The sequence below is a fragment of the Oncorhynchus kisutch genome, linkage group LG11 (genome assembly GCF_002021735.2).
Source record: "Oncorhynchus kisutch isolate 150728-3 linkage group LG11, Okis_V2, whole genome shotgun sequence".
NCBI classification, from domain to species: domain Eukaryota; kingdom Metazoa; phylum Chordata; class Actinopteri; order Salmoniformes; family Salmonidae; genus Oncorhynchus; species Oncorhynchus kisutch.
Window position 1 is genome coordinate 90,187,565 of NC_034184.2, and position 27,284 is coordinate 90,214,848.

General features: G+C 43.6%; 1 protein-coding gene across 1 annotated transcript in view; it reads right to left on the reverse strand.

The window, feature by feature from the left end:
• zbtb47b (zinc finger and BTB domain containing 47b) overlaps positions 1-27,284 on the reverse strand; it is a 147,226-nt gene that overhangs the window by 29,576 nt on the left and 90,366 nt on the right. The window contains 2 exon segments of the mRNA XM_031836471.1: positions 1,314-2,423; positions 19,111-19,386. Coding sequence (XP_031692331.1) covers positions 1,314-2,423; positions 19,111-19,386 — 1,386 coding nt within the window.

Below are 27,284 nucleotides of genomic sequence, written 5' to 3' on the forward strand. Positions count from 1 at the left end.
AGCAACAGTAGTAGTAGTAGTAGCATCAGTAGCAGTAGTAGCAACAGTAGTAGTAGTAGTAGTAGTAACAACAGTAGTAGTAGTAGTAGTAGTAGTAGTAGTAGTAGTGGCAACAGTAATAGTAGTAGTGGTAGTAGTAGAAGTAGTAGTAGTAGCAACAGTAGTAGTAGCAGTGTAGCAGTAGAAGTAGTAGTAGTAGTAGTATCAACTGTAGTAGTAGTAGTAGTATCAACAGTAGTAGTAGTAGTAGCATCAGTAGCAGTAGTAGCAACAGTAGTAGTAGTAGTAGTAACAAAAGTAGTAGCAATAGTAGTAGTAGTAGTAGTAGTAGTAGTAGTAGTAACAGTAGTAGCAGTAGTAGTAGTAGTAGTAGTAGCAACAGTAGTAGCAGTAGTAGTCGTAGCAACAGTAGTAGCAGTAGTAGTCGTAGCAACAGTAGTAGCAGAAGTAGTAGTAGTAGTGGTAGTAGTAGTAGTAGTAGCAGTAGTAGTAACAACAGTAGTAGTAATAGTAGCAGTGGTAGTAGAGGTAGTAGTAGTAGCAGTAGTATCTACAGTAGTAGTAGTAGTAGTAGTAGTAGTAGTAGTAGCAGCAACAGTAGTAGTAGAAGTAGTAGTAGTAGTAGTAGCAACAGTAGCAGCAGTAGTAGTCGTAGAGACAGTAGTAGCAGAGTAGTAGTAGTAGTAGTAGCAACAGTAGTAGTAGTAGTAGTAGCAACAGTAGTAGTAGTAGTAGTAGTAGTAGCAGTAGTCGTAGTAGTGGTAGTAGTAGTGGTAGTAGTAGTAGTAGTAGTAGCAACAGTAGTAGTAGTAGCAGTAGTAGTAGTCGTAGTAGTGGTAGTAGTAGTGGTAGTAGTAGTAGTAGCAGGGGGAGTAGTAGTAGTAGTAGTAGTAGTAGCAACAGTAGTAGTAGTAGCAGTAGTAGTAGTAGTAGTAGTAGTAGTAGTAGTAGTAGTAGTAGCAGTAGTGGCAACAGTAGTAGTAGTAGTAGTAGTAGTAGTAGTGGCAACAGTAGTAGTAGTAGTGGTAGTAGTAGAAGTAGTAGTAGTAGCAACAGTAGTAGTAGTAGTAAATGTTGAAGTAGTAGTAGTAGTAGTAGTAAATGTTGAAGTTGTAGTAGTAGTAAGTGTTGAAGTAGTAGTAGTAGTAGTAAATGTTGAAGTTGTAGTAGTAAGTGTTGAAGTAGTAGTAGTAGTAGTAGTAGTAAGTGTTGAAGTAGTAGTAGTAGTAGTAGTAGTAAATGTTGAAGTTGTAGTAGTAAGTGTTGAAGTAGTAGTAGTAGTAGTAGTAGTAGTAGTAGCAGTAGTTACTGACCTGTATACTCTTCTCACAGTTGGTCTGATGGTGCAGTAGTAGTTCACTCTCCAGAAGGAAGCGTTTTCCACATTTGTTGCAGATTTGCATGCGGTTGTGAGTGACGTTCATGTGTTTCTCCAGGTACCAGCGGTTGTTGAAGACTCTGGGACATTTCTTACAGGGGAAGTGTTGCTTCTCCTCCAGTCTGACCATCTGACCTACACTCTCAGGGTTCTGCTTCCTCTTCCTGCCCTGGTGACGGTTGGCAAGGGTGGCGTCACCAAGGGTCTGCCGCATGGTTGTTGTGGCGACCTCCAGGGTTCTAGTCCCCGGACGAGGCCTGTTCATCATAATAGACTCCTCTGCTGGTATGTTCATATCATTGTTCTCCTCTTCCTCTTCCTCCTCTTCATCCTCTTCACTGCTGTTCTCCATCTCCTCCCCTCTCTCTCTCTGCTCTTCATCCTCCTCCTCTTCATCCTCCCCGACCTGCCCATCATCATCATCATCATCCTTTTCCTTGTTCTCCTCTTCCTCCTCGTTCCTCTGGGTGAACATAGCGGTGGCGGTGGTATATGTGGCGACAGCCTTGCTCTCTGACCCCTTGGAGACGTTGAGTGTCTGGTTGTTCAGGTTGACCTCTACGATGATCTGCTCCCCGCCCCCCTCCAGCTTAAACAGACCCCTCCCTCCTCCTCCCCCACTCTCCCTGTCCTCTTGTTGGTAGTAGTACTGCTTGGCCTGGGACTGGGAGGAGGTCTGGGAGGAGGGAGGGTGATGCTGCTGGCTCTTTCCATGTCCGTCCTCCACCCTCACAGAGAAAGGGCTGTTCCCCTCCCGAGTGTACACCCTCTCTAACTCTGCCCTCCCTAACTCTGCCTCCTGCTTGATCTCCCGGTACAGCTGACTGCCGGGGGTCGTTGTCATGGAATCAGGATCTCCCAGGCCATCCTGATTGGCCAGGTTGTCTACCGCGGCCCTTAGCGATTGGCTGCTGATGAGGTCACGGCAAGAAGCTGCAATGTCCGTCATCTGCAGCAGGGTGGCGGCGTTGAGCACGTCTCTGACGCTACGGCTACTGACCAACAGACGGGAGGTGTAGATGAAGTTAAGGATCTGCTGTAGGCCCTGGGAGGAGAGACAGATAGGAGTTATCTGCTGTAGGCCCGGTGAGGAGAGACAGACAGGAGTTAACAATGTAGGCCCTGGGAGGGGAGACAGACAGGAGTTAACAATGTAGGCCCTGGGAGGAGAGACAGACAGGAGTTATCTGCTGTAGGCCCTGGGAGGAGAGACAGACAGGAGTTATCTGCTGTAGGCCCTGGGAGGAGAGACAGACAGGAGTTATCTACTGTAGGCCCTGGGAGGAGAGACAGACAGGAGTTATCTGCTGTAGGCCCTGGGAGGAGAGACAGACAGGAGTTATCTGCTGTAGACCCTGGGAGGAGAGACAGACAGGAGTTATCTGCTGTAGGCCCTGGGAGGAGAGACAGACAGGAGTTATCTGCTGTAGGCCCTGGGAGGGGAGACAGACAGGAGTTATCTGGTGTAGGCCCTGGGAGGGGAGACAGACAGGAGTTATCTGCTGTAGGCCCTGGGAGGAGAGACAGACAGGAGTTATCTGCTGTAGGCCCTGGGAGGAGAGACAGACAGGAGTTATCTGCTGTAGACCCTGGGAGGAGAGACAGACAGGAGTTATCTGCTGTAGGCCCTGGGAGGAGAGACAGACAGGAGTTATCTGCTGTAGGCCCTGGGAGGGGAGACAGACAGGAGTTATCTGGTGTAGGCCCTGGGAGGGGAGACAGACAGGAGTTATCTGGTGTAGGCCCTGGGAGGGGAGACAGACAGGAGTTATCTGCTGTAGGCCCTGGGAGGGGAGACAGACAGGAGTTATCTGCTGTAGGCCCTGGGAGGAGAGACAGACAGGAGTTATCTGCTGTAGGCCCTGGGAGGAGAGACAGACAGGAGTTATCAATGTAGGCCCTGGGAGGAGAGACAGACAGGAGTTATCTGCTGTAGGCCCTGGGAGGGGAGACAGACAGGAGTTATCTGGTGTAGGCCCTGGGAGGGGAGACAGACAGGAGTTATCTGCTATAGAACCTGGGAGGGGAGACAGACAGGAGTTATCTGCTGTAGGCCCTGGGAGGAGAGACAGACAGGAGTTATCTGCTGTAGGCCCTGGGAGGGGAGACAGACAGGAGTTATCAATGTGGGTACCACTTTATTCGGATAGTTCCTCTGCAGATGCAGTAACATTTCATCGATCTACACTGAATTTTTTTTTTTGCCCAACATGCAACAATTTCAAGGATTTTACTGAGTTACAGTTCATAGAAGGGAATAAGCCAGATGTAATGAATTCATTAGGCCCTGATTTATGGATTTGACATGACTGGGAATACAGATATACGTCTGTTGGTGACAGATACATAAAAAAGGAGTGTGGATCAGAAAACCAGTCAGTATCTGGTGTGACCACCATTTGCCTCATACAGTACGACACATCTCCATAGAGTTGATCAGGCTGTTGATTGTGGCCTGTGGAACGTTGTCCCACTCCTCTTCAATGGCTGTGTGGAGTTGCTGGATGTGGAGGTCCTGGGCTGGCGTGGTTACACCTGGTCTGTGGTTGGTATTCTTCCAACAATGTTGGAGGCAGCTTATGGTAGAGAAATTAAAATGTAATTATCTGGCAACAGCTCTGGTGGACATTCCTGCAGTCAGAATGCAAATGCACGCTTCATCAAAACTTGAGACATCTGTGACATTGAGTTGTGACAAAACTACACATTTTAGGATGGTGTCATGACGTTGTATTAGTTAATGTGATGACTGTTGCTCAACGAATGATTAAAGGTTTCTAATTGCGTGATTAACTGAATCAAGCAAATATTAACTCATTTTTGATTTATTTATTTATTTCACCTTTATTTAACCAGGTAGGCTAGTTGAGAACAAGTTCTCATTTACAACTGCGACCTGGCCAAGATAAAGCATAGCAATTCGACACATACAACAACACAGAGTTACACATGGAATAAACAAAACATACAGTCAATAATACAGTAGAACAAAAGAAAACAAAAAGTCTATAGACAGTGAGTGCAAATGAGGTAAGTTAAGGAAATAAATAGGCCATGGTGGCGAAGTAATTACAATATAGCAATTAAACACTGGAATGGTAGATCGGCAGAAGATGAATGTGCAGGTAGAGATACTGGGGTGCAAAGGAGCAAAATAAATAAATAAATACCAGTATAGGGATGAGGTAGGTGGATAGATGGGCTGTTTACAGATGGGCTATGTACAGGTGCAGTGATCTGTAAGCTGCTCTGACAGCTGGTGCTTAAAGCTAGTGAGGGAGATGTGAGTCTCCAGCTTCAGAGATTTTTGCAATTTGTTCCAGTCATGGGCAGCAGAGAACTGGACGGAAAGACGACCAAAGGAGGAATTGGCTTTGGGGGTGGCCAGTGAGATATACCTGCTGGAGCGCGTGCTACGAGTGGGTGCTGCTATGGTGACCAGTGAGCTGAGATAAGGCGGGGCTTTACCTAGCAGAGACTTGTAGATAGCCTGTAGCCAGTGGATTTGGCGACGTGTATGAAGCGAGGGCCAACCAACGAGAGCGTACAGGTGGCAATGGTGGGTAGTGTGACAAAACGGATGGCACTGTGATAGACTGCATCCAGTTTGTTGAGTAGAGTGTTGGACGCTATTTTATAGATGACATCAACGAAGTCAAGTCGTTTGGCAGCATGAGTGAAGGATGCTTTGTTGCGATATAGGAAGCAGATTCTAGATTTAATTTTGGATTGGAGATGCTTAATGTGAGTCTGGAAGGAGAGTTTACAGTCTAACCAGACACCCAGGTATTTGTAGTTGTCCACGTAATCTAAGTCAGAGCCGTCCAGAGTAGTGATGCTGGACGGGCGAGCAGGTTCGGGCAGCGATCGATTGAAAAGCATGCATTTAGTTTTACTTGCGTTTAAGAGCAGTTGGAGGCCACGGAAGGAGAGTTGTATGGCATTGAAGCTCGTCTGGAGGTTAGTTAACACAGTGTCCAAAGAGGGGCCAGAAGTATACAGAATGGTGTCGTCTGCGTAGAGGTGGATCAGAGAATCACCAGTAGCAAGAGCAACATCATTGATGTATACAGAAAAGAGAGTCGGCCTGAGAATTGAACCCTGTAGCACACCCATAGAGACTGTCAGAGGTCCAGACAACAGGCCCTCCGATTTGACACACTGAACTCTATCAGAGAAGTAGTTGGTAAAACAGGCGAGGCAATCATTTGAGAAACCAAGGCTGTCGAGTCTGCCAATAAGAATGTTGTGATTGACAGAGTCGAAAACCTTGGCAAGGTCAATGACTACGGCTGCACAGTAATGTCTCTTATCGATGGCGGTTGTGATGTCGTTTAGAACCTTGAGCGTGGCTGAGGTGCACCCATGACCAGCTCTGAAACCAGATTGCATAGCGGAGAAGGTATGGTGGGATTCGATATAGTCAGTAATCTGTTTGTTAACTTGGCTTTCGAAGACCTTAGAAAGACAGGGTAGGATAGATATAGGTCTGTAGCAGTTTGGGTCTAGAGTGTCACCCCCTTTGAAGAGGGGGCTGACTGATCTTTCCAATCTTTGGGAATCTCAGATGATACGAAAGAGAGGTTGAACAGGCTGGTAATAGGGGTTGCAACAATTTCAGCAGATCATTTTAGAAAGAGAGGTTCCAGATTGTCTAGCCCGGCTGATTTGTAGGGGTCCAGATTTTGCAGCTCTTTCAGAACATCGGCTACCTGGATTTGGGTAAAGGAGAAATGGTGGGGGCTTTGGCGGGTTGCTGTGGAGGGTGCCGGGCAGTTGACCAGGGTAGGGGTAGCCATGTGGAAAGCATGGCCAGCTGTAGAGAAATGCTTATTGAAATTCTCAATTATAGTGGATTTATCGGTGGTGACAATGTTTCCTAGCCTCAGAGCAGTTGGCACCTGGGAGGAGGTGCTCTTATTCTCCATGGACTTTACAGTGTCCCAGAAATTTTTGAGTTGATGGATGCAAATTTCTGTTTGAAAAAGCTTGCCTTAGCTTTTCTAACTGCCTGTGTATATTTGTTCCTAACTTCCCTGAAAAATTGCATATCACGGGGGCTATTCGATGCTAATGCAGAACGCCACAGGATGTTTTTGTGCTGGTCAAGGGCAGACAGGTCTGGCGTGAACCAAGGACTATATCTATTCCTAGTTCTAAATTTTTTGAGAGGGGCATGCTTATTTAAGATGGTGAGGAAGGCACTTTTAAAGAATAGCCAGGCATCATCTACTGACGGGATGAGGTCAATGTCATTCCAGGATACCCCGGCCAGGTTGATTAGAAAGGCCTGCTCGCAGAAGTGTTTCAGGGTGCGTTTGAAAGTGATGAGTGGTGGTCGTTTGGTCGCAGACCCATTACGGATGCAGGCAATGAGGCAGTGATCGCTGAGATCTTGATTGAAAACAGCAGAGGTGTAAATGGAGGGCGAATTAGTTAGGATGACATCTATGAGGGTGCCCGTGTTTACTGATTTGGGGTTGTACTTGGTAGGTTCATTGATCATTTGTGTGAGATTGAGGGCATCAAGCTTAGTTTGTAGGATGGCCGGGGTGTTAAGCATGTCCCAGTTTAGGTCACCTAGTAGCACGAGCTCAGAAGATAGATGGGGGGCAATCAGTTCACATATAGTATCGAGGGCACAGCTGGTGGCAGAGGGAGGTCTATAGCAAGCGGCAACAGTGAGAGGCTTGTTTCTGGAAAGGGGAATTTTTAGGGTTAGTAGAAGTAGAAGTAGAAGCTCAAATTGTTTGGGTACAGACTTAGAAAGTAATACAAAACTCTGTAGGCTATATTTGCAGTAGATTGCAACACCGCCCCCTTTGGCAGTTCTATCTTGGCGGAAAACATTATAGTTAGCAATGGAGATTTCAGGGTTTTTGGTGGTTTTCCTAAGCCAAGATTCAGACACGGCTAAGACATCTGGGTTGGCAGAGTGTGCTAAAGCAGTGAGTAAAACAAACTTAGGGAGTAGGCTTCTAATGTTAACATGCATGAAACCAAGGCTTTTACGTTTACAGAAGTCAACAAATGAGAGCACCTGGGGGGTGGGAGTGGGGCTAGGCACTGCAGGACCTGGATTAACCTCCACATCACCAGAGGAACAGAGGAGAAGTAGGATAAGGGTACGGCTAAAGACTATACGAACTGGCAGTCTAGCACGTTCAGAACAGAGAGTAAAGGGAGCAGGTTTCTGGGCACGATAGCATAGATTCAAGGCATAGTGTACAGACAAAGGTAAGGTAGGATGTGAGTACATTGGAGGTAAACCTAGGCATTGAGTAATGAAGAGAGATGTTTAAACCAGGTGATGTCATCGCATATGTAGGAGGTGGAACAACATGGTTGGTTAAGGCATATTGAGCAGGGCTAGAGGCTCTACAGTGAAATAAGACAGTAATCACTAACCAGGACAGTAATGGACAAGGCATATTGATATTAGCGAGAGGCATGCGTAGCCAAGTGAACATATGGGTCCAGTGAGTGGTTGGGCTGGCTGGGGACATGGCGATTCAGACATATAGCAGGCTAACAAGCTAACAGTTAGTAGGCCGGAGCTAAACAAGCTAGCAGCTAGTAGACCAGGGCAAGCTAGCAGTTAGCAGGCCAGGTTAGCAAACAAAGAGTTAGCATGGGCTAGCAGTTAGTAGACCAGCGCAAGCTAGCAGTTAGCAAACCGGGTTAGCAAGCAAGCAGTTAGCAGACCAGGGCCCGGCAGTTTAGCAGTTAGCACACCGGGTTAGCAAGCAAGCAGATAGCAGGGGCTAGAAAGTTAGCCTTTGGGGGGGCGCGATGGGGGTAAGTCTGTTTTTGCCTCTTCGTGCAGTGACGTCGATAGACCAGTCGTGGAATTAGTAGGGTTCCAAGTAGTTCTAGATAGCTAGCAGGCCGATATTGTAGCCCAGGAGTATGCTTCGGTGGTAGCACAGGATCCCTGGCCAGGCTAGCTTCAAGCTAAATTGGTGCTTGTTCTGGGATGGAAACGCTAGCCAGTAGTAGTCATCCGGGATTGCGGTTAGCTAGTTGTGAAGATCCAGATAAAATGTTCAGTTTGCGGTAGGAATCCGGGAATAAAAATAACAGGTCCGTTATGCTCTGGTTAGAGTCACGGAATATAATGATGTAATTACGTGTGGGAGGTCTCAGATGGGAAGCGCCGCGTGAGTCGTTTAGGCTTCTCAATGACGCACTTCTCCGGCACAACTCTCTGGTCGTCCTCACGATGTCAGTGTCCTTTTGGTCTGATTCCTCGCCCTTGCTCTGGGAGGGGTCTTCTGAGGACAGACAGCTCTGTAGCTCAGGGCTCACAGCATAGGAATGAAACAGTGTAGATACCACGATTCAATGGGAGATGGAGGCTAGGTGATTCGACTTGAATTCACCTGCTTAGACACAGCTACTCATCCGTAGCTTGGGTAGAAAAATATTTATTTGTCTTCAAACTTGTGTTGCGTTTTGGGTTCGTTGACTTTTTACACCTCGGCTCCAGCTTGGGTCACTTAGTCTTATCTGTAAATTCTTCACTCACGGGTTGTCAGAAGTGAGCGTAACCGCCTTTAGGGCAATTCTCTGGGCGCACCAAGTTAAGAAGCAAGGTCTAGATTTGACTCAAATCCAATTTTATACAACTAACTTCACATTTCATCTTTACTAAAACATTCTCTTTGATTTGGACATTTTCCACACAATGTACAATCTATAAACACCAAGCATATCCTAGGAAAACTCTTACAGTTACAATGTTTTCATAATAACGTCATCTATTAACCTTTAATAACAAACCAAAATGACATACATTTTCATATTCCATCTATCATCATGACCACCATTGTGGCTGACGGAAACCATTGTTCCAAAGTCCCTTTATTTCATGTTTAATGTTCTGAGGCTGGTTCTCCATAGTAACAGGACAAAGGAATGTGTCTGTGGCCTAAGCCTTACCAGGGTTGTGAGGGGTCATAAAACCCCCCACATCTTCAGACCCCTAGATCTCTCCTCCTCTGTTGGGGTTGAGAGATAATCTGTAGGGTTCTGGTCACCTGTAACCTGACCTGATCAGGACAGTCATGACAGTGGCCTTTTATTGTCCCCAGCACAAGGTGCACCTGTGTGATCAGTTTATAGCACCTGTCAGGTGGATGGATTATTGTGGCAAAGGAGAAATGCTAACAGGGATGTAAACAAATTTGTGCACAAAATGTTAGAAATATTTTTGTTGTGCAAATGAAACATTTCTGGGATCTTTTATTTCAGTTCCATGAAACAGCACTTCGTTTGTGTTTATATTGTTGTTCAGTATACTAACCTTAACCCTAACCCTAACCATTATCCTTACCCTAACCCTAACCATTATCCTTACCATAACCCTTATCTAAACCTAACCCTAACCATTATCCTTACCCTAGCCCTAACCATTATCCTTACCCTAACCCTTATTTAAACCTAACCCTAACCATTATCCTTACCCTAACCCTGACCATTATCCTTACCCTAACCCTAACCATTGTCCTTACCTAACCCTGGCCATTATCCTTACCCTAACCCTGACCGTTATCCTTACCCTAACCCCAACCATTACCCTAACCCTAACCATTATCCTTGCCCTAACCCTAACCATTATCCTTGCCATAACCCTAACCATTATCTACGCCTAACCCTTATCCTTACCCTAACCCTTATCCTTACCCTAACCCTTATCTACACCTAACCCTAACCCTTATCCTTACCCTAACCCTAACCCTTATCCTTACCCTAACCATTATCCTTACCCTAACCATTATCCTTACCCTAACCCTAGCCATAATCCTTACCCTAACCCTAACCCTAAGCATTATCCTTACCCTAACCCTTATCTACACCTAACCCTACCCATTATCCATACCCTAACCCTTATCTAAACCTAACCCCAACCATTATCCTTACCCTAACCCTAACCATTATCCTTACCTTACCCCTTATCTACGCCTAACCCTACCCATTATCCTTACCCTAACCCTTATCTACGTCTAACCCTAACCCTAACCATTATCCTTACCCTAACCCTTATCTACACCTAACCCTGACCATTATCCTTACCCTAACCCTTATCTGTGCCTAACCCTAACCATTATCCTTACCCTAACCCTTATCTACGCCTAACCCTAACCCTAACCATTATCCTTACCCTAACCCTTATCTAAACCTAACCCTAACCATTATCCTTACCCTAACCCTTATCTACGCCTAACCCTAACCCTTATCCTTACCCTAACCCTTATCTAAACCTAACCCTAACCATTATCCTTACCCTAACCCTTATCTACGCCTAACCCTAACCCTAACCATTATCCATACCCTAACCCTTATCTAAACCTAACCCCAACCATTATCCTTACCCTAACCCTAACCATTATCCTTACCTTACCCCTTATCTACGCCTAACCCTACCCATTATCCTTACCCTAACCCTTATCTACGTCTAACCCTAACCCTAACCATTATCCTTACCCTAACCCTTATCTACACCTAACCCTAACCATTATCCTTACCCTAACCCTTATCTGTGCCTAACCCTAACCATTATCCTTACCCTAACCCTTATCTACGCCTAACCCTAACCCTAACCATTATCCTTACCCTAACCCTTATCTAAACCTAACCCTAACCATTATCCTTACCCTAACCCTTATCTACGCCTAACCCTAACCCTTATCCTTACCCTAACCCTTATCTAAACCTAACCCTAACCATTATCCTTACCCTAACCCTTATCTACGCCTAACCCTAACCCTAACCATTATCCTTACCCTAACCCTTATCTAAACCTAACCCTAACCATTATCCTTACCCTAACCCTTATCTACGCCTAACCCTAACCCTAACTATTATCCTTACCCTAACCCTTATCTACGCCTAACCCTAACCCTAACCATTATCCTTACCCTAACCCTTATCTAAACCTAACCCTAACCATTATCTTTACCCTAACCCTTATCTAAACCTAACCCTAACCATTATCCTTACCCTAACCCTTATCTAAACCTAACACTAACCATTATCCTTACCCTAACCCTTATCTACGCCTAACCCTAACCCTAACCATTATCCTTACCCTAACCCTTATCTAAACCTAACCCTAACCATTATCCTTACCCTAACCCTTATCTAAACCTAACCCTAACCATTATCCTTACCCTAACCCTTATCTACGCCTAACCCTAACCCTAACCATTATCCTTACCCTAACCCTTATCTAAACCTAACCCTAACCCTTATCCTTACCCTAACCCTTATCTACGCCTAACCCTAACCCTTATCCTTACCCTAACCCTTATCTAAACCTAACCCTAACCATTATCCTTACCCTAACCCTTATCTAAACCTAAACCTAACCCTAACCATTATCCTTACCCTAACCCTTATCTACGCCTAACCCTAACCCTAACCATTATCCTTACCCTAACCCTTATCTAAACCTAACCCTAACCATTATCCTTACCCTAACCCTTATCTAAACCTAAACCTTAACCCTAACCATTATCCTTACCCTAACCCTTATATACGCCTAACCCTAACCCTAACCATTATCCTTACCCTAACCCTTATCTAAACCTAACCCTAACCATTATCCTTACCCTAACCCTTATCTAAACCTAACCCTAACCATTATCCTTACCCTAACCCTTATCTAAACCTAAACCTAACCCTAACTATTATCCTTACCATACCCCTTATCTAAACCTAACCCTAACCTTAACCTTAACCATGATCCTTACCCTAACCCTTATCTAAACCTAACCCTAACCCTAACCATTATCCTTACCCTAACCCTTATCTAAACCTAACCCTAACCCTAACTATTATCCTTACCCTAACCCGTATCTAAACCTAACCCTAACCATTATCCTTACCCTAACCCTTATCTAAACCTAACCCTAACCCTAACCCTAACCCTTATCTAACCCTAACCCTAACCCTAACCCTAACCCTTATCTAAACCTAACATTAACCATTAGCATTACCCTAACCCTTATCTAAACCTAAACCTAACGTGAACCATTATCCTTACCCTAGCCATTATCTCAACATAACATTAACCATTATCCTTACCCTAAACCTTATCTAAACCTAACCCTAGCTCTAACCTTAACCATTATCATTGCCCTAACCATTATCAAACATAACATAACCATTATCCTTACCCTAACCATTATCTGCCCCTAACCATTATCCTTACCCTGACCATTATCTAAACATAACATTGACCATTATCCTTAACCTAACCCTTATCGAAACCTAACATTGACCATTATCCTTAACCTAACCCTGACCCTTATCTAAACCTAACACTAGCTCTAACCCTAACCATTATCCTTACCCTAACCCTTATCTAAACCTAACCCTATTATCCTTACCCTAACTCGTATCTAAACCTAACATTAACCATTATCCTTACCCTAACCCTTATCTAAACCTAACCCTAGCTCTAACCCTAACCTTAACCATTATCCTTACCCTAACCCTTATTTAAACCTAACCTTATCCATTATCCTTACCCTAACCCTTATCTACACCTAACATTAACCATTAGCATTACCCTAACCCTTATCTCAACCTAACATTAACCATTATCCTTACCCTAACCCTTATCTAAACATAACCCCAGCTCTAACCCTAACCATTATCCTTACCCTAACCCGTATCTAGACTTACCCCTAACCATTATCCTTACCCTAAAAATTATCTGGCCGTAACCCTAACCATTATCCTTACCCTGACCATTATTTAAACCTAACCTGAACCATTATCCTTAACCTAACCCTTATCGAAACCTAACATTGGCCATTATCCTTACCCTAACCCTTATCTAAACCTAACACTAGCTCTAACCCTAACCATTATCCTTACCCTAACCCTTATCTAAACCTAACCCTAACCCCATTATCCTTACCCTACCTTTTATCTAAACCTAACATTAACCATTATCCTTACCCTAACCCTTATCTAAACCTAACCCTAGCTCTAACCCTAACATTAACCATTATCCTTACCCTACCCCCTATCTAACCATAGCATTAAGCATTATCCTTACCCTAACCCTGATCTAAACTGAACATTAACCATTATCCTTACTCTAACCCTTATCGAAACGTAACCCTAACCCGTATCCTTACCCCAACCCTTATCTAAACCTAACCTTAACAATTATCCTTACCCTAACCCTTATCTAACCCTAACCATTATCCTTACCCTAACCCTTATCTAAACCTAACCCTAACCTCAACCATTATCCTTACCCTAACCCTTATCTAAACCTAACATTAACCATTAGCCTTACCCAACCCTTATCTAAACCTAACCTTAACCATTAGCCTTACCCTAACCCTTATCTAAACCTGACCCTTATCTAAACCTAACCCTAACCATTATCCTTACAATAACCCTTATCTAAACCTAAACTTAGCTCTAACCCTAACCCTTATATAAACCTAAACTTAGCTCTAACCCTAACCCTTATCTAAACCTAACCTTAACCATTATCCTTACCCTAACTCTTATCTAAACCTAACCCTAGCTGTAACCCTAACCTTAAACATTATCCTTACCCTAACCCTTATCTAAATCTAACCCTAACCTTAACCATTATCCTTACCCTAACCCTTATCTAAACCTAACCCTAACCTTAACCATTATCCTTACCCTAACCCTTATCTAAACCTAACATTAACCATTAGCCTTACCCAACCTTTATCTAAAGCTAACCTTAACCATTAGCCTTACCCTAACCCTTATCTAAACCTAACCCTTATCTAAACCTAACCCTAACCATTATCCTTACAATAACCCTTATCTAAACCTAAACTTAGCTCTAACCCTAACCCTTATATAAACCTAACCTTAACCATTATCCTTACCCTAACTCTTATCTCAACCTAACCCTAGCTGTAACCCTAACCTTAAACATTATCCTTACCCTTATCTAACCCTAACCCTAGCTGTAACCCTAACCTTAAACATGATCCTTACCCTTGTCTAACCCTAACCCTAGCTGTAACCTTAGCGAGCAGTTGCTTAGTAACAGAACGTTTTTTGATAGTATGACCATCAATGATGGAACATATCTAAATAAAGTGTGACCTCAATGTGATATGTCAGGTCTATGGATGTGATATGTCAGGTCTATGGATGTGTTATCTAGAGCTTATCAATGTGTTATGTCAGGTCTATGGATGTGTTATCTAGAGCTTATCAATGTGTTATGTCAGGTCTATGGGTGTGTTATCTAGAGCTTATCAATGTGATATGTCAGGTCTATGGATGTGTTATCTAGAGCTTATCAATGTGATATGTCAGGTCTATGGATGTGTTATCTAGAGCTTATCAATGTGTTATGTCAGGTCTATGGATGTGTTATCTAGAGCTTATCAATGTGATATGTCAGGTCTATGGATGTGTTATCTAGAGCTTATCAATGTGATATGTCAGGTCTATGGATGTGTTATCTAGAGCTTATCAATGTGATATGTCAGGTCTATGGATGTGTTATCTAGAGCTTATCAATGTGATATGTCAGGTCTATGGATGTGTTATCTAGAGCTTATCAATGTGATATGTCAGGTCTATGGATGTGTTATCTAGAGCTTATCAATGTGATATGTCAGGTCTATGGATGTGTTATCTAGAGCTTATCAATGTGATATGTCAGGTCTATGGATGTGTTATCTAGAGCTTATCAATGTGATATGTCAGGTCTATGGATGTGTTATCTAGAGCTTATCAATGTGATATGTCAGGTCTATGGATGTGTTATCTAGAGCTTATCAATGTGATATGTCAGGTCTATGGATGTGTTATCTAGAGCTTATCAATGTGATATGTCAGGTCTATGGATGTGTTATCTAGAGCTTATCAATGTGATATGTCAGGTCTATGGATGTGTTATCTAGAGCTTATCAATGTGATATGTCAGGTCTATGGATGTGTTATCTAGAGCTTATCAATGTGATATGTCAGGTCTATGGATGTGTTATCTAGAGCTTATCAATGTGATATGTCAGGTCTATGGATGTGTTATCTAGAGCTTATCAATGTGATATGTCAGGTCTATGGATGTGTTATCTAGAGCTTATCAATGTGATATGTCAGGTCTATGGATGTGTTATCTAGAGCTTATCAATGTGATATGTCAGGTCTATGGATGTGTTATCTAGAGCTTATCAATGTGATATGTCAGGTCTATGGATGTGTTATCTAGAGCTTATCAATGTGATATGCCAGGTCTATGGATGTGTTATCTAGAGCTTATCAATGTGATATGTCAGGTCTATGGATGTGTTATCTAGAGCTTATCAATGTGATATGTCAGGTCTATGGATGTGTTATCTAGAGCTTATCAATGTGATATGTCAGGTCTATGGATGTGTTATCTAGAGCTTATCAATGTGATATGTCAGGTCTATGGATGTGTTATCTAGAGCTTATCAATGTGTTATGTCAGGTCTATGGATGTGTTATCTAGAGCTTATCAATGTGATATGTCAGGTCTATGGATGTGTTATCTAGAGCTTATCAATGTGATATGTCAGGTCTATGGATGTGTTATCTAGAGCTTATCAATGTGTTATGTCAGGTCTATGGATGTGTTATCTAGAGCTTATCAATGTGATATGTCAGGTCTATGGATGTGTTATCTAGAGCTTATCAATGTGATATGTCAGGTCTATGGATGTGTTATCTAGAGCTTATCAATGTGATATGTCAGGTCTATGGATGTGTTATCTAGAGCTTATCAATGTGATATGTCAGGTCTATGGATGTGTTATCTAGAGCTTATCAATGTGATATGTCAGGTCTATGGATGTGTTATCTAGAGCTTATCAGTGTGATATGTCAGGTCTATGGATGTGTTATCTAGAGCTTATCAATGTGATATCTAGAGCTTATCAATGTGATATGTCAGGTCTATGGATGTGTTATCTAGAGCTTATCAATGTGATATGTCAGGTCTATGGATGTGATATCTAGAGCTTATCAATGTGATATGTCAGGTCTATGGATGTGTTATCTAGAGCTTATCAATGTGATATGTCAGGTCTATGGATGTGTTATCTAGAGCGTATCAATGTGATATGTCAGGTCTATGGATGTGTTATCTAGAGCTTATCAATGTGTTATGTCAGGTCTATGGATGTGTTATCTAGAGCTTATCAATGTGATATGTCAGGTCTATGGATGTGTTATCTAGAGCTTATCAATGTGATATGTCAGGTCTATGAATGTGTTATCTAGAGCTTATCAATGTGATATGTCAGGTCTATGGATGTGTTATCTAGAGCTTATCAATGTGATATGTCAGGTCTATGGATGTGTTATCTAGAGCTTATCAATGTGATATGTCAGGTCTATGGATGTGTTATCTAGAGCTTATCAATGTGATATGTCAGGTCTATGGATGTGTTATGTAGAGCTTATCAATGTGATATGTCAGGTCTATGGATGTGTTATCTAGAGCTTATCAATGTGATATGTCAGGTCTATGGATGTGTTATCTAGAGCTTATCAATGTGATATGTCAGGTCTATGGATGTGTTATCTAGAGCTTATCAATGTGATATGTCAGGTCTATGGATGTGTTATCTAGAGCTTATCAATGTGATATGTCAGGTCTATGGATGTGTTATGTAGAGCTTATCAATGTGATATGTCAGGTCTATGGATGTGTTATCTAGAGCTTATCAATGTGATATGTCAGGTCTATGGATGTGTTATCTAGAGCTTATCAATGTGATATGTCAGGTCTATGGATGTGTTATCTAGAGCTTATCAATGTGTTATGTCAGGTCTATGAATGTGTTATCTAGAGCTTATCAATGTGATATGTCAGGTCTATGGATGTGTTATCTAGAGCTTATCAATGTGTTATGTCAGGTCTATGGATGTGTTATCTAGAGCTTATCAATGTGATATGTCAGGTCTATGGATGTGTTATCTAGAGCTTATCAATGTGATATGTCAGGTCTATGAATGTGTTATCTAGAGCTTATCAATGTGATATGTCAGGTCTATGGATGTGTTATCTAGAGCTTATCAATGTGTTATGTCAGGTCTATGGATGTGTTATCTAGAGCTTATCAATGTGATATGTCAGGTCTATGGATGTGTTATCTAGAGCTTATCAATGTGATATGTCAGGTCTATGAATGTGTTATCTAGAGCTTATCAATGTGATATGTCAGGTCTATGGATGTGTTATCTAGAGCTTATCAATGTGTTATGTCAGGTCTATGGATGTGTTATCTAGAGCTTATCAATGTGATATGTCAGGTCTATGGATGTGTTATCTAGAGCTTATCAATGTGATATGTCAGGTCTATGGATGTGTTATCTAGAGCTTATCAATGTGATATGTCAGGTCTATGAATGTGTTATCTAGAGCTTATCAATGTGATATGTCAGGTCTATGGATGTGTTATCTAGAGCTTATCAATGTGTTATGTCAGGTCTATGGATGTGTTATCTAGAGCTTATCAATGTGATATGTCAGGTCTATGGATGTGTTATCTAGAGCTTATCAATGTGATATCTAGAGCTTATCAATGTGATATGTCAGGTCTATGGATGTGTTATCTAGAGCTTATCAATGTGATATGTCAGGTCTATGGATGTGATATCTAGAGCTTATCAATGTGATATGTCAGGTCTATGGATGTGTTATCTAGAGCTTATCAATGTGATATGTCAGGTCTATGGATGTGTTATCTAGAGCTTATCAATGTGATATGTCAGGTCTATGGATGTGTTATCTAGAGCTTATCAATGTGTTATGTCAGGTCTATGGATGTGTTATCTAGAGCTTATCAATGTGATATGTCAGGTCTATGGATGTGTTATCTAGAGCTTATCAATGTGATATGTCAGGTCTATGAATGTGTTATCTAGAGCTTATCAATGTGATATGTCAGGTCTATGGATGTGTTATCTAGAGCTTATCAATGTGATATGTCAGGTCTATGGATGTGTTATCTAGAGCTTATCAATGTGATATGTCAGGTCTATGGATGTGTTATCTAGAGCTTATCAATGTGATATGTCAGGTCTATGGATGTGTTATCTAGAGCTTATCAATGTGATATGTCAGGTCTATGGATGTGTTATCTAGAGCTTATCAATGTGATATGTCAGGTCTATGGATGTGTTATCTAGAGCTTATCAATGTGATATGTCAGGTCTATGGATGTGTTATGTAGAGCTTATCAATGTGATATGTCAGGTCTATGGATGTGTTATCTAGAGCTTATCAATGTGATATGTCAGGTCTATGAATGTGTTATCTAGAGCTTATCAATGTGATATGTCAGGTCTATGGATGTGTTATCTAGAGCTTATCAATGTGATATGTCAGGTCTATGGATGTGTTATCTAGAGCTTATCAATGTGATATGTCAGGTCTATGGATGTGTTATCTAGAGCTTATCAATGTGATATGTCAGGTCTATGGATGTGTTATCTAGAGCTTATCAATGTGATATGTCAGGTCTATGGATGTGTTATCTAGAGCTTATCAATGTGATATGTCAGGTCTATGGATGTGTTATCTAGAGCTTATCAATGTGATATGTCAGGTCTATGGATGTGTTATGTAGAGCTTATCAATGTGATATGTCAGGTCTATGGATGTGTTATCTAGAGCTTATCAATGTGTTATGTCAGGCTTATGAATGTGTCATTAAGTTCATATGTAGGTGCCCACTGACCTGGGAGCTGAGGGCATCCAGAGACAGGTCGACACGGCGCAGCTGCTTGCTCTGGGAGAACAGGGAGTGAAAGAAGGGGCTGTAGGCCGCAAGCACCCCCTTGTGGGCAGGGAAGGTACTGCGCTGGCGCACCAACACTATGTCCACATCACAGAGGTCAGGCTGGAAGAGACGCTGCTCGTTCAACCTGTCCATCAAACAGGTGAAATGAAGAGTCACATCCTCCACCACAGAGAACTCAGCTGACGGGAAGTCGGATGTCTTCTCTACTATGAGCTGAGGAGAGGAGAGGGGGAGAGGAGGGGGAGAGGAGGGAGGGAGGGAGGGAGGGAGGGAGGGAGGGAGGGAGGGAGGGAGGGAGGGAGGGAGGGAGGGAGGAGAGGAGAGAGAGAGAGAGAGAGAGAGAGGGAGGGAGGGAGGGAGGGAGGGAGGGAGGGAGGGAGGGAGGGAGGGAGGGAGGGAGGGAGGAGAGGAGAGAGAGAGAGAGAGAGAGAGAGAGAGAGAGAGAGAGAGAGGGAGGGAGGGAGGGAGGGAGGGAGGGAGGGAGGGAGGGAGGGAGGGAGGGAGGGAGGGAGGGAGGAGAGAGAGAGAGGGAGGGAGGGAGGGAGGGAGGGAGGGAGGGAGGGAGGGAGGGAGGGAGGGAGGGAGGGAGGGAGGGAGGATTAGGGGGAGGAGAGGAGGGAGGAGAGGTGGAGGGGGAGGAGAAGAGGGAGGAGAAGTGCAGAAGAGGAGGGAGGACAGGAGAAGAGGGGGAGGAGAGGACAGGAGAGGAGGGGGAGGAGGAGAGTAAAAACAGTGTTATCATTGGATGAGGAGTACTTTCTATGACAAGCAGATTGCTGATAAAGATGTTTTGTGTTCATTACAGAAAGACCGTCGTTAGACAAACATCTTTAAAGAGAGAGCAAATAATTAGTTTGGGATTCTCAGATGGATCTTAATTTGATCACTCTTTTTGCTGAGAATGTTTCTGCACAGAAGAAATTGTAGTGTAGTGTTTTCAAGGTTTAAAAAGGCTTCTAAATTTTGTAATTTACACTTTAAAATGTCCAGCTTGATTTGCCGTAACGAAAAATCAATCAATCAAATGTATTTATAAAGCCCTTTTTACATCAGCCGATCTGTATCAATCTCTTCAAATCTCTATTAATTATTATCCACGTAATAATTCACATTATCCTGTTGCTGCAGGATTATTTTCCTGCTGTAGCAAACTGGATCAAATTAAGATCCTCCATCTGTATTACATTGTCTTTCAGAGGCTACTGAGACAAGGGCAGAGACCTGAGTAGACAGTACAGACTACACTGTACAGTAGGGCTCATTCACAGTACAGACTACACTGTACAGTAGGGCTCATTCACAGTACAGACTACACTGTACAGTAGGGCTCATTCACAGTACAGACTACACTGTACAGTAGGTCTCATTCACAGTACAGACTACACTGTACAGTAGGGCTCATTCACAGTACAGACTACACTGTACAGTAGGGCTCATTCACAGTACAGACTACACTGTACAGTAGGGCTCATTCACAGTACAGACTACACTGTACAGTAGGGCTCATTCACAGTACAGACTACACTGTACAGTAGGGCTCATTCACAGTACAGACTACACTGTACAGTAGGGCTCATTCACAGTACAGACTACACTGTACAGTAGGGCTCATTCACAGTACAGACTACACTGTACAGTAGGGCTCATTCACAGTACAGACTACACTGTACAGTAGGGCTCATTCACAGTACAGACTACACTGTACAGTAGGGCTCATTCACAGTACAGACTACACTGTACAGTAGGGCTCATTCACAGTACAGACTACACTGTACAGTAGGGCTCATTCACAGTACAGACTACACTGTACAGTAGGGCTCATTCACAGTACAGACTACACTGTACAGTAGGGCTCATTCACAGTACAGACTACACTGTACAGTAGGGCTCATTCACAGTACAGACTACACTGTACAGTAGGGCTCATTCACAGTAGGGGTCAATCAGAAATCAAAGGTAGTTTGATCTGTGCTCACACCTCAATCTCCCAAGTGGGGTGTATTATAGCACAGGAAGGGCAAGGTCTCCATCTGAACAGGACACACACACACACACACACACACACGTCGTCTCTGAAAGATATATTGATACTCAGTGCCAACTCCTCAAATTAGCCCTCCCTCCTCCTCCTCCCATTATCTCTTGTCTCCTCTCTATCCTTCTCCCATTATCTCCCTTCTCTTCTCCTTCTCCTCCCATTATCTCCCTTCTCCCCTCCCCCATCCACCAATTATCTCCCTTCTCCTCTCCCTGCTCCTCCCATTATCTCCCTTCTCCTGTCCTTCCTCCTCCCATTATCTCCCTTCTCCTCTCCCTCCTCCTCCCATTATCTCCCGCCTCCTTCCATTATCTCCTTTCTCTTCTCCTTCCATCATCTCCCTCCTCCTCCCATTATCTCTCTCCTCCTCCTATTATCTCCCTTCTCTTCTCCTTCTCCCCCTTCTCCTCTCCCTCCTCCTCCCATTATCTCCCTTCTCCTCTCCCCCTGCTCCCATTATCTCCCTCCTCCTCCCATTATCTCCCTCCTCCTCCCATTATCTCCCTCATCATCCCATTATCTCCCTTCTCTTCTCCTTCTCCTCCCTTCTCCTCTCCCTCCCCCTCCCATTATCTCCCTTCTCCTCTCCTCTCCCTCCTCCTCCCATTATCTCCCTTCTCTTCTCCTTCTCCTCCCATTATCTCCCTTCTCTTCTCCTTCTATTATCTCCCTTCTCTTCTCCTTCTATTATATCCCTTCTCCTCTCCATCCTCCCATTAGCTCCCTTCTCCTCCCCCTCCTCCCATTAGCACCTCCCACCAGCTCCCTTGTTCTCCCTCCTCCTCTCATAATGTGGGCGATAGCCTAGTGGTTAGAGCTTTGGGCCAGGAACCGAATGGTCTCTGGTTCGAATACCTGAGCCGACAAAGTGAAGAATCTGTTGCTGTGCCATCTAGCAAGACAAAAAGCGGACTAGCTCCGGGAACGGCGTACTACTATGACTGACCCTGTACAACATCACCTATCATACTACTATGACTGACCCTGTAAAACATCACCTATCATACTACTATGGCTGACCCTGTAAAACAACACCTATCATACTACTATGACTGATCCTGTAAAACAACACCTATCATACTACTATGACTGACCCTGTAAAACAACACATTACACTGCACCTATCATACTAATATGACTGACCCTGTAAAACAACACCTATCATACTACTATGACTGACCCTGTAAAACAACACATTACACTGCACCTATCATACTACTATGACTGACCCTGTAAAACAACACATTACACTGCACCTATCATACTACTATGACTGACCCTGTAAAACAACACCTATCATACTACTATGACTGACCCTGTAAACAACACCTATCATACTACTATGACTGACCCTGTAAAACAACACATATCATACTACTATGACTGACCCTGTAAAACAACACCTATCATACTACTATGACTGACCCTGTAAAACAACACATATCATACTACTATGACTGACCCTGTAAAACAACACCTATCATACTACTATGACTGACCCTGTAAAACAACACCTATCATACTACTATGACTGACCCTGTAAAACAACACATTACACTGCACCTATCATACTACTATGACTGACCCTGTAAAACAACACATTACACTGCACCTATCATACTACTATGACTGACCCTGTAAAACAACACATTACACTGCACCTATCATACTACTATGACTGACCCTGTAAAACAACACATTACACTGCACCTATCATACTACTATGACTGACCCTGTAAAACAACACCTATCATACTACTATGACTGACCCTGTAAAACAACACATTACACTGCACCTATCATACTACTATGAATGACCCTGTAAAACAACACATTACACTGCACCTATCATACTACTATGACTGACCCTGTAAAACAACACATTACACTGCACCTATCATACTACTATGACTGACCCTGTAAAACAACACCTATGACTGACCCTGTAAACAACACCTATCATACTACTATGACTGACCCTGTAAAACAACACATATCATACTACTATGACTGACCCTGTAAACAACACCTATCATACTACTATGACTGACCCTGTAAAACAACACATATCATACTACTATGACTGACCCTGTAAAACAACACCTATCATACTACTATGACTGACCCTGTAAAACAACACCTATCATACTACTATGACTGACCCTGTAAAACAACACATATCATAGTACTATGACTGACCCTGTAAACAACACCTATCATACTACTATGACTGACCCTGTAAAACAACACATTACACTGCACCTATCATACTACTATGACTGACCCTGTAAAACAACACATTACACTGCACCTATCATACTACTATGACTGACCCTGTAAAACAACACCTATCATACTACTATGACTGACCCTGTAAAACAACACATATCATACTACTATGACTGACCCTGTAAACAACACCTATCATACTACTATGACTGACCCTGTAAAACAACATATCCCTCCCACCTCCTCCCATACTAACATACAAACTCCCTTCTTCCTCCCTCCTCTCATGAACTTGCTTCTAATCTCTCCTCCCTCCCTCCTCCTCTCATTATCTCCCACCTCCAAGCCTCCCTCCTCCTCTCATGATCTTCCATCTCCTCCCTCCTACCTCCTCCCATTAACTCCCTTCTCCTCCTCCATCCCTTCCTCCCACCTCCTCCCATTAACTACCTTCTCCTCTTTCCTCTGTCCATCCCCCATTAGCTCCCTTCTCCTCTCTCCTCTGTCCCTCCCCTATTAGCTCCCTTATCCTTCCCCCAACCTCCCTCCCACCAATTCCTCCCTCTTCCCACTTCTTCTCCTTTCATATTTCTGAATGACAGATGAGTTCCTGTACATGATGTCTACCATGTGAGTAGCAACCTAGTCATGTCTGCTATCTAACACTAATAATGACACCTTTCACATTTCATCAAGCAACAACGCCAAACAAAACAGCATTTTAGATTTATGACCCCATCTCTTTCCTCCCCTCCATCCCTCTCTCTCCACCTCCCTCCATCCCTCTCTCCACCTCTCCCATCCCTCCATCCGTCTCTCCTTCCCTCTCCTTCCCTTTCATCTCTCATTCCTTCCTTCCTTCCACCCCCCCCTCCTTGTAAATGTTGGTGTGTAACTGTGTGTTGTCTCTGTCATTACAGGGAGCAGCTCTTCTAACCAGCTTCTCAATCAGTAGACCTCCCATGATGCATTACTCATCTGCAGTGACCCGAAACAGGCGCAGGGGGACTACTGATTACTGGCACACCAAACCCAGAAGTGACGCAGAGGTTAAGCACCCCCAACTCACAGACACGCACAGCATTCCATCGTTACGCACGCACACACTTTGCCGAGTTGGACTGGTTCTCCCTATAACCATCAACCCTATACCATTCATACTGTACATGTTGGAGAAAGAGCTGTTGTCCAAGTCGCTAGTACTTTACTATTTTCATGCAAAAAGCCCTGCCAACTGGGTGTTATGTACTGGTAGAGGCCCGCTTCCCACAGCAGAGCCAAGCTGGAGAGAACAGAGTAGGGTAGAGGCCAGATCCCAGAGAAATGCCAAGCTGGACAGATCAGAGCAGAGTAGAACAGAGCAGAGTAGAACACAGCAGAGTAGAACAGAGCAGAGTAGAACAGAGCAGAGTAGAACACAGCAGAGTAGAACAGAGCAGAGTAGAACACAGCAGAGTAGAACAGAGCAGAGTAGAACAGAGCAGAGTAGAACACAGCAGAGTAGAACAGAGCAGAGTAGAACAGAGCAGAGTAGAACACAGCAGAGTAGAACAGAGCAGAGTAGAACATAGCAGAGTAGAACAGAGCAGAACAGAGCAGAGTAGAGTAGAACCGAGTAGAACAGAGTAGAGCACAGCAGAGTAGAACACAGCAGAGTAGAACAGAACAGAGCAGACTAGAACAGAGCAGAGTAGAACAGAGTACAGTAGAACAGAGTACAGTAGAACCGAGTAGAACAGAGTAGAGTATAACAGAGTAGAACAGAGTATAATGTAACAGAGTAGAACAGAGTAGAGTAGAAAAGAGTAGAAGAGATTGGAGTATAACAGAGTAGGGTAGAACAGAGCAGAGCAGAGCCAAGTATAACAGAGTATAGCAGAACAGAGCAGAGTATAACAGAATAGAGTAGAACAGAGCAGAGTAATGCAGAACAGAGCAGAGTATAACATAGTATAGCAGAACAGAGCAGAACAGAGTATAATAGAGTAGAACAGAGTAGAACAGAGAAGAAAAGAGCAGAGTAGAACAGAGTAGAGTAGAACAGAGCAGAGTATAACAGAGTAGAGTAGAACAGAGTAGAACAGAGCAGAGTAGAACAGAGTATAGCAGAACAGAGCAGAGTAGAACAGAGTTGAGTAGAACAGAGTAGAACAGAGAAGAACAGAGCAGAGTAGAACAGAGTAGAGTATAACAGAGCAGAGTATAACAGAGTAGAGTAGAACAGAGTAGAACAGAGCAGAGTAGAACAGAGTATAGCAGAACAGAGCAGAGTAGAACAGAGTAGAGTAGAACAGAGCAGAGGATAACAGAGTAGAGCGGAACAGAGCAGAGTAGAACAGAGTATAGCAGAACAGAGCAGAGTAGAACAGAGTATAGCAGAACAGAGCAGAACAGAGCAGAGTAGAACAGAGCAGAGTAGAACAGAGCAGAGTAGAACAGAGCAGAGTAGAACAGGGCAGAGGATAACAGAGTAGAGTAGAACAGAGCAGAGTATAACAGAGTAGAGTAGAACAGAGCAGAGGATAACGGAGTAGAACAGAGCAGAGTATAACAGAGTAGAGTAGAACAGAGCAGAGTAGAACAGAGTAGAGTATAACAGAGTAGAACAGAGCAGAGTAGAGTGTAACAGAGTAGAACAGAGCAGAGTAGAACAGAGCAGAGGATAACAGAGTAGAGCGGAACAGAGCAGAGTAGAACAGAGTATAGCAGAACAGAGCAGAGTAGAACAGAGTATAGCAGAACAGAGCAGAACAGAGTATAACAGAGCAGAGTAGAACATAGCAGAGTAGAACAGAGCAGAGTAGAACAGAGCAGAGTAGAACAGGGCAGAGGATAACAGAGTAGAGTAGAACAGAGCAGAGTATAACAGAGTAGAGTAGAACAGAGCAGAGGATAACAGAGTAGAACAGAGCAGAGTATAACAGAGTAGAGTAGAACAGAGCAGAGTAGAACAGAGTAGAGTATAACAGAGTAGAACAGAGCAGAGTAGAGTGTAACAGAGTAGAACAGAGCAGAGTAGAACAGAGCAGAGTAGAGTATAACAAAGTAGAACAGAGCAGAGTAGAGTGTAACAGAGTAGAACAGAGCAGAGTCGAGTATAACAGAGTAGAACAGAGCAGAGTAGAGTATAACAGAGTAGAACAGAGCATAACAGAGTAGAGTATAGTATAACAGAGCAGAGTAGAACAGCGCAGAGTCGAGTACAGTCAAAGTCTTTAACAGACGTAGGAATTATGAAAATGACCCCTGACTGCCCAGCCACAGCCAGCTGGGGTTTACAGCTCTAGAAAGTCTGTATTTCCTACATTAACAGTTCAGACAGACAGACAGACAGACAGACAGACAGACAGACAGACAGACTGACAGACAGACAGACAGGAAGGGATGACGGACAGGGAGGATGACAGACAGGCAGACAGAGAGGCTGACAGACAGATGGACGGACAGAGGCTGCAAGACAGACAGAGAGTCTGTGAGACAGACAGAAGGGCTGTGAGACAGAGAGGCTGTGAGACAGAGAGACTGTGAGACAGAGAGACTGACAGACAGTTAGACTGACAGACAGTTAGACTGAAGGACAGAAAGGCTGACAGACAGACGGACAGACAGAGACTCTGACAGACAGAAAGGCTGACAGACAGACGGACAGAGAGGCTGACTGACAGACAGAGAGACTGTGAGACAGATGGACAGAGAGGGTGTGAGACAGACAGAGAGGGTGTGAGAAGAGACTGAGATTGTGTGAGACAGACAGCGAGGGTGTGAGACAGACAGAGAGGGTGTGAGACAGACAGAGAGGGTGTGAGACAGACAGAGAGGGTGTGAGACAGACAGAGAGGGTGTG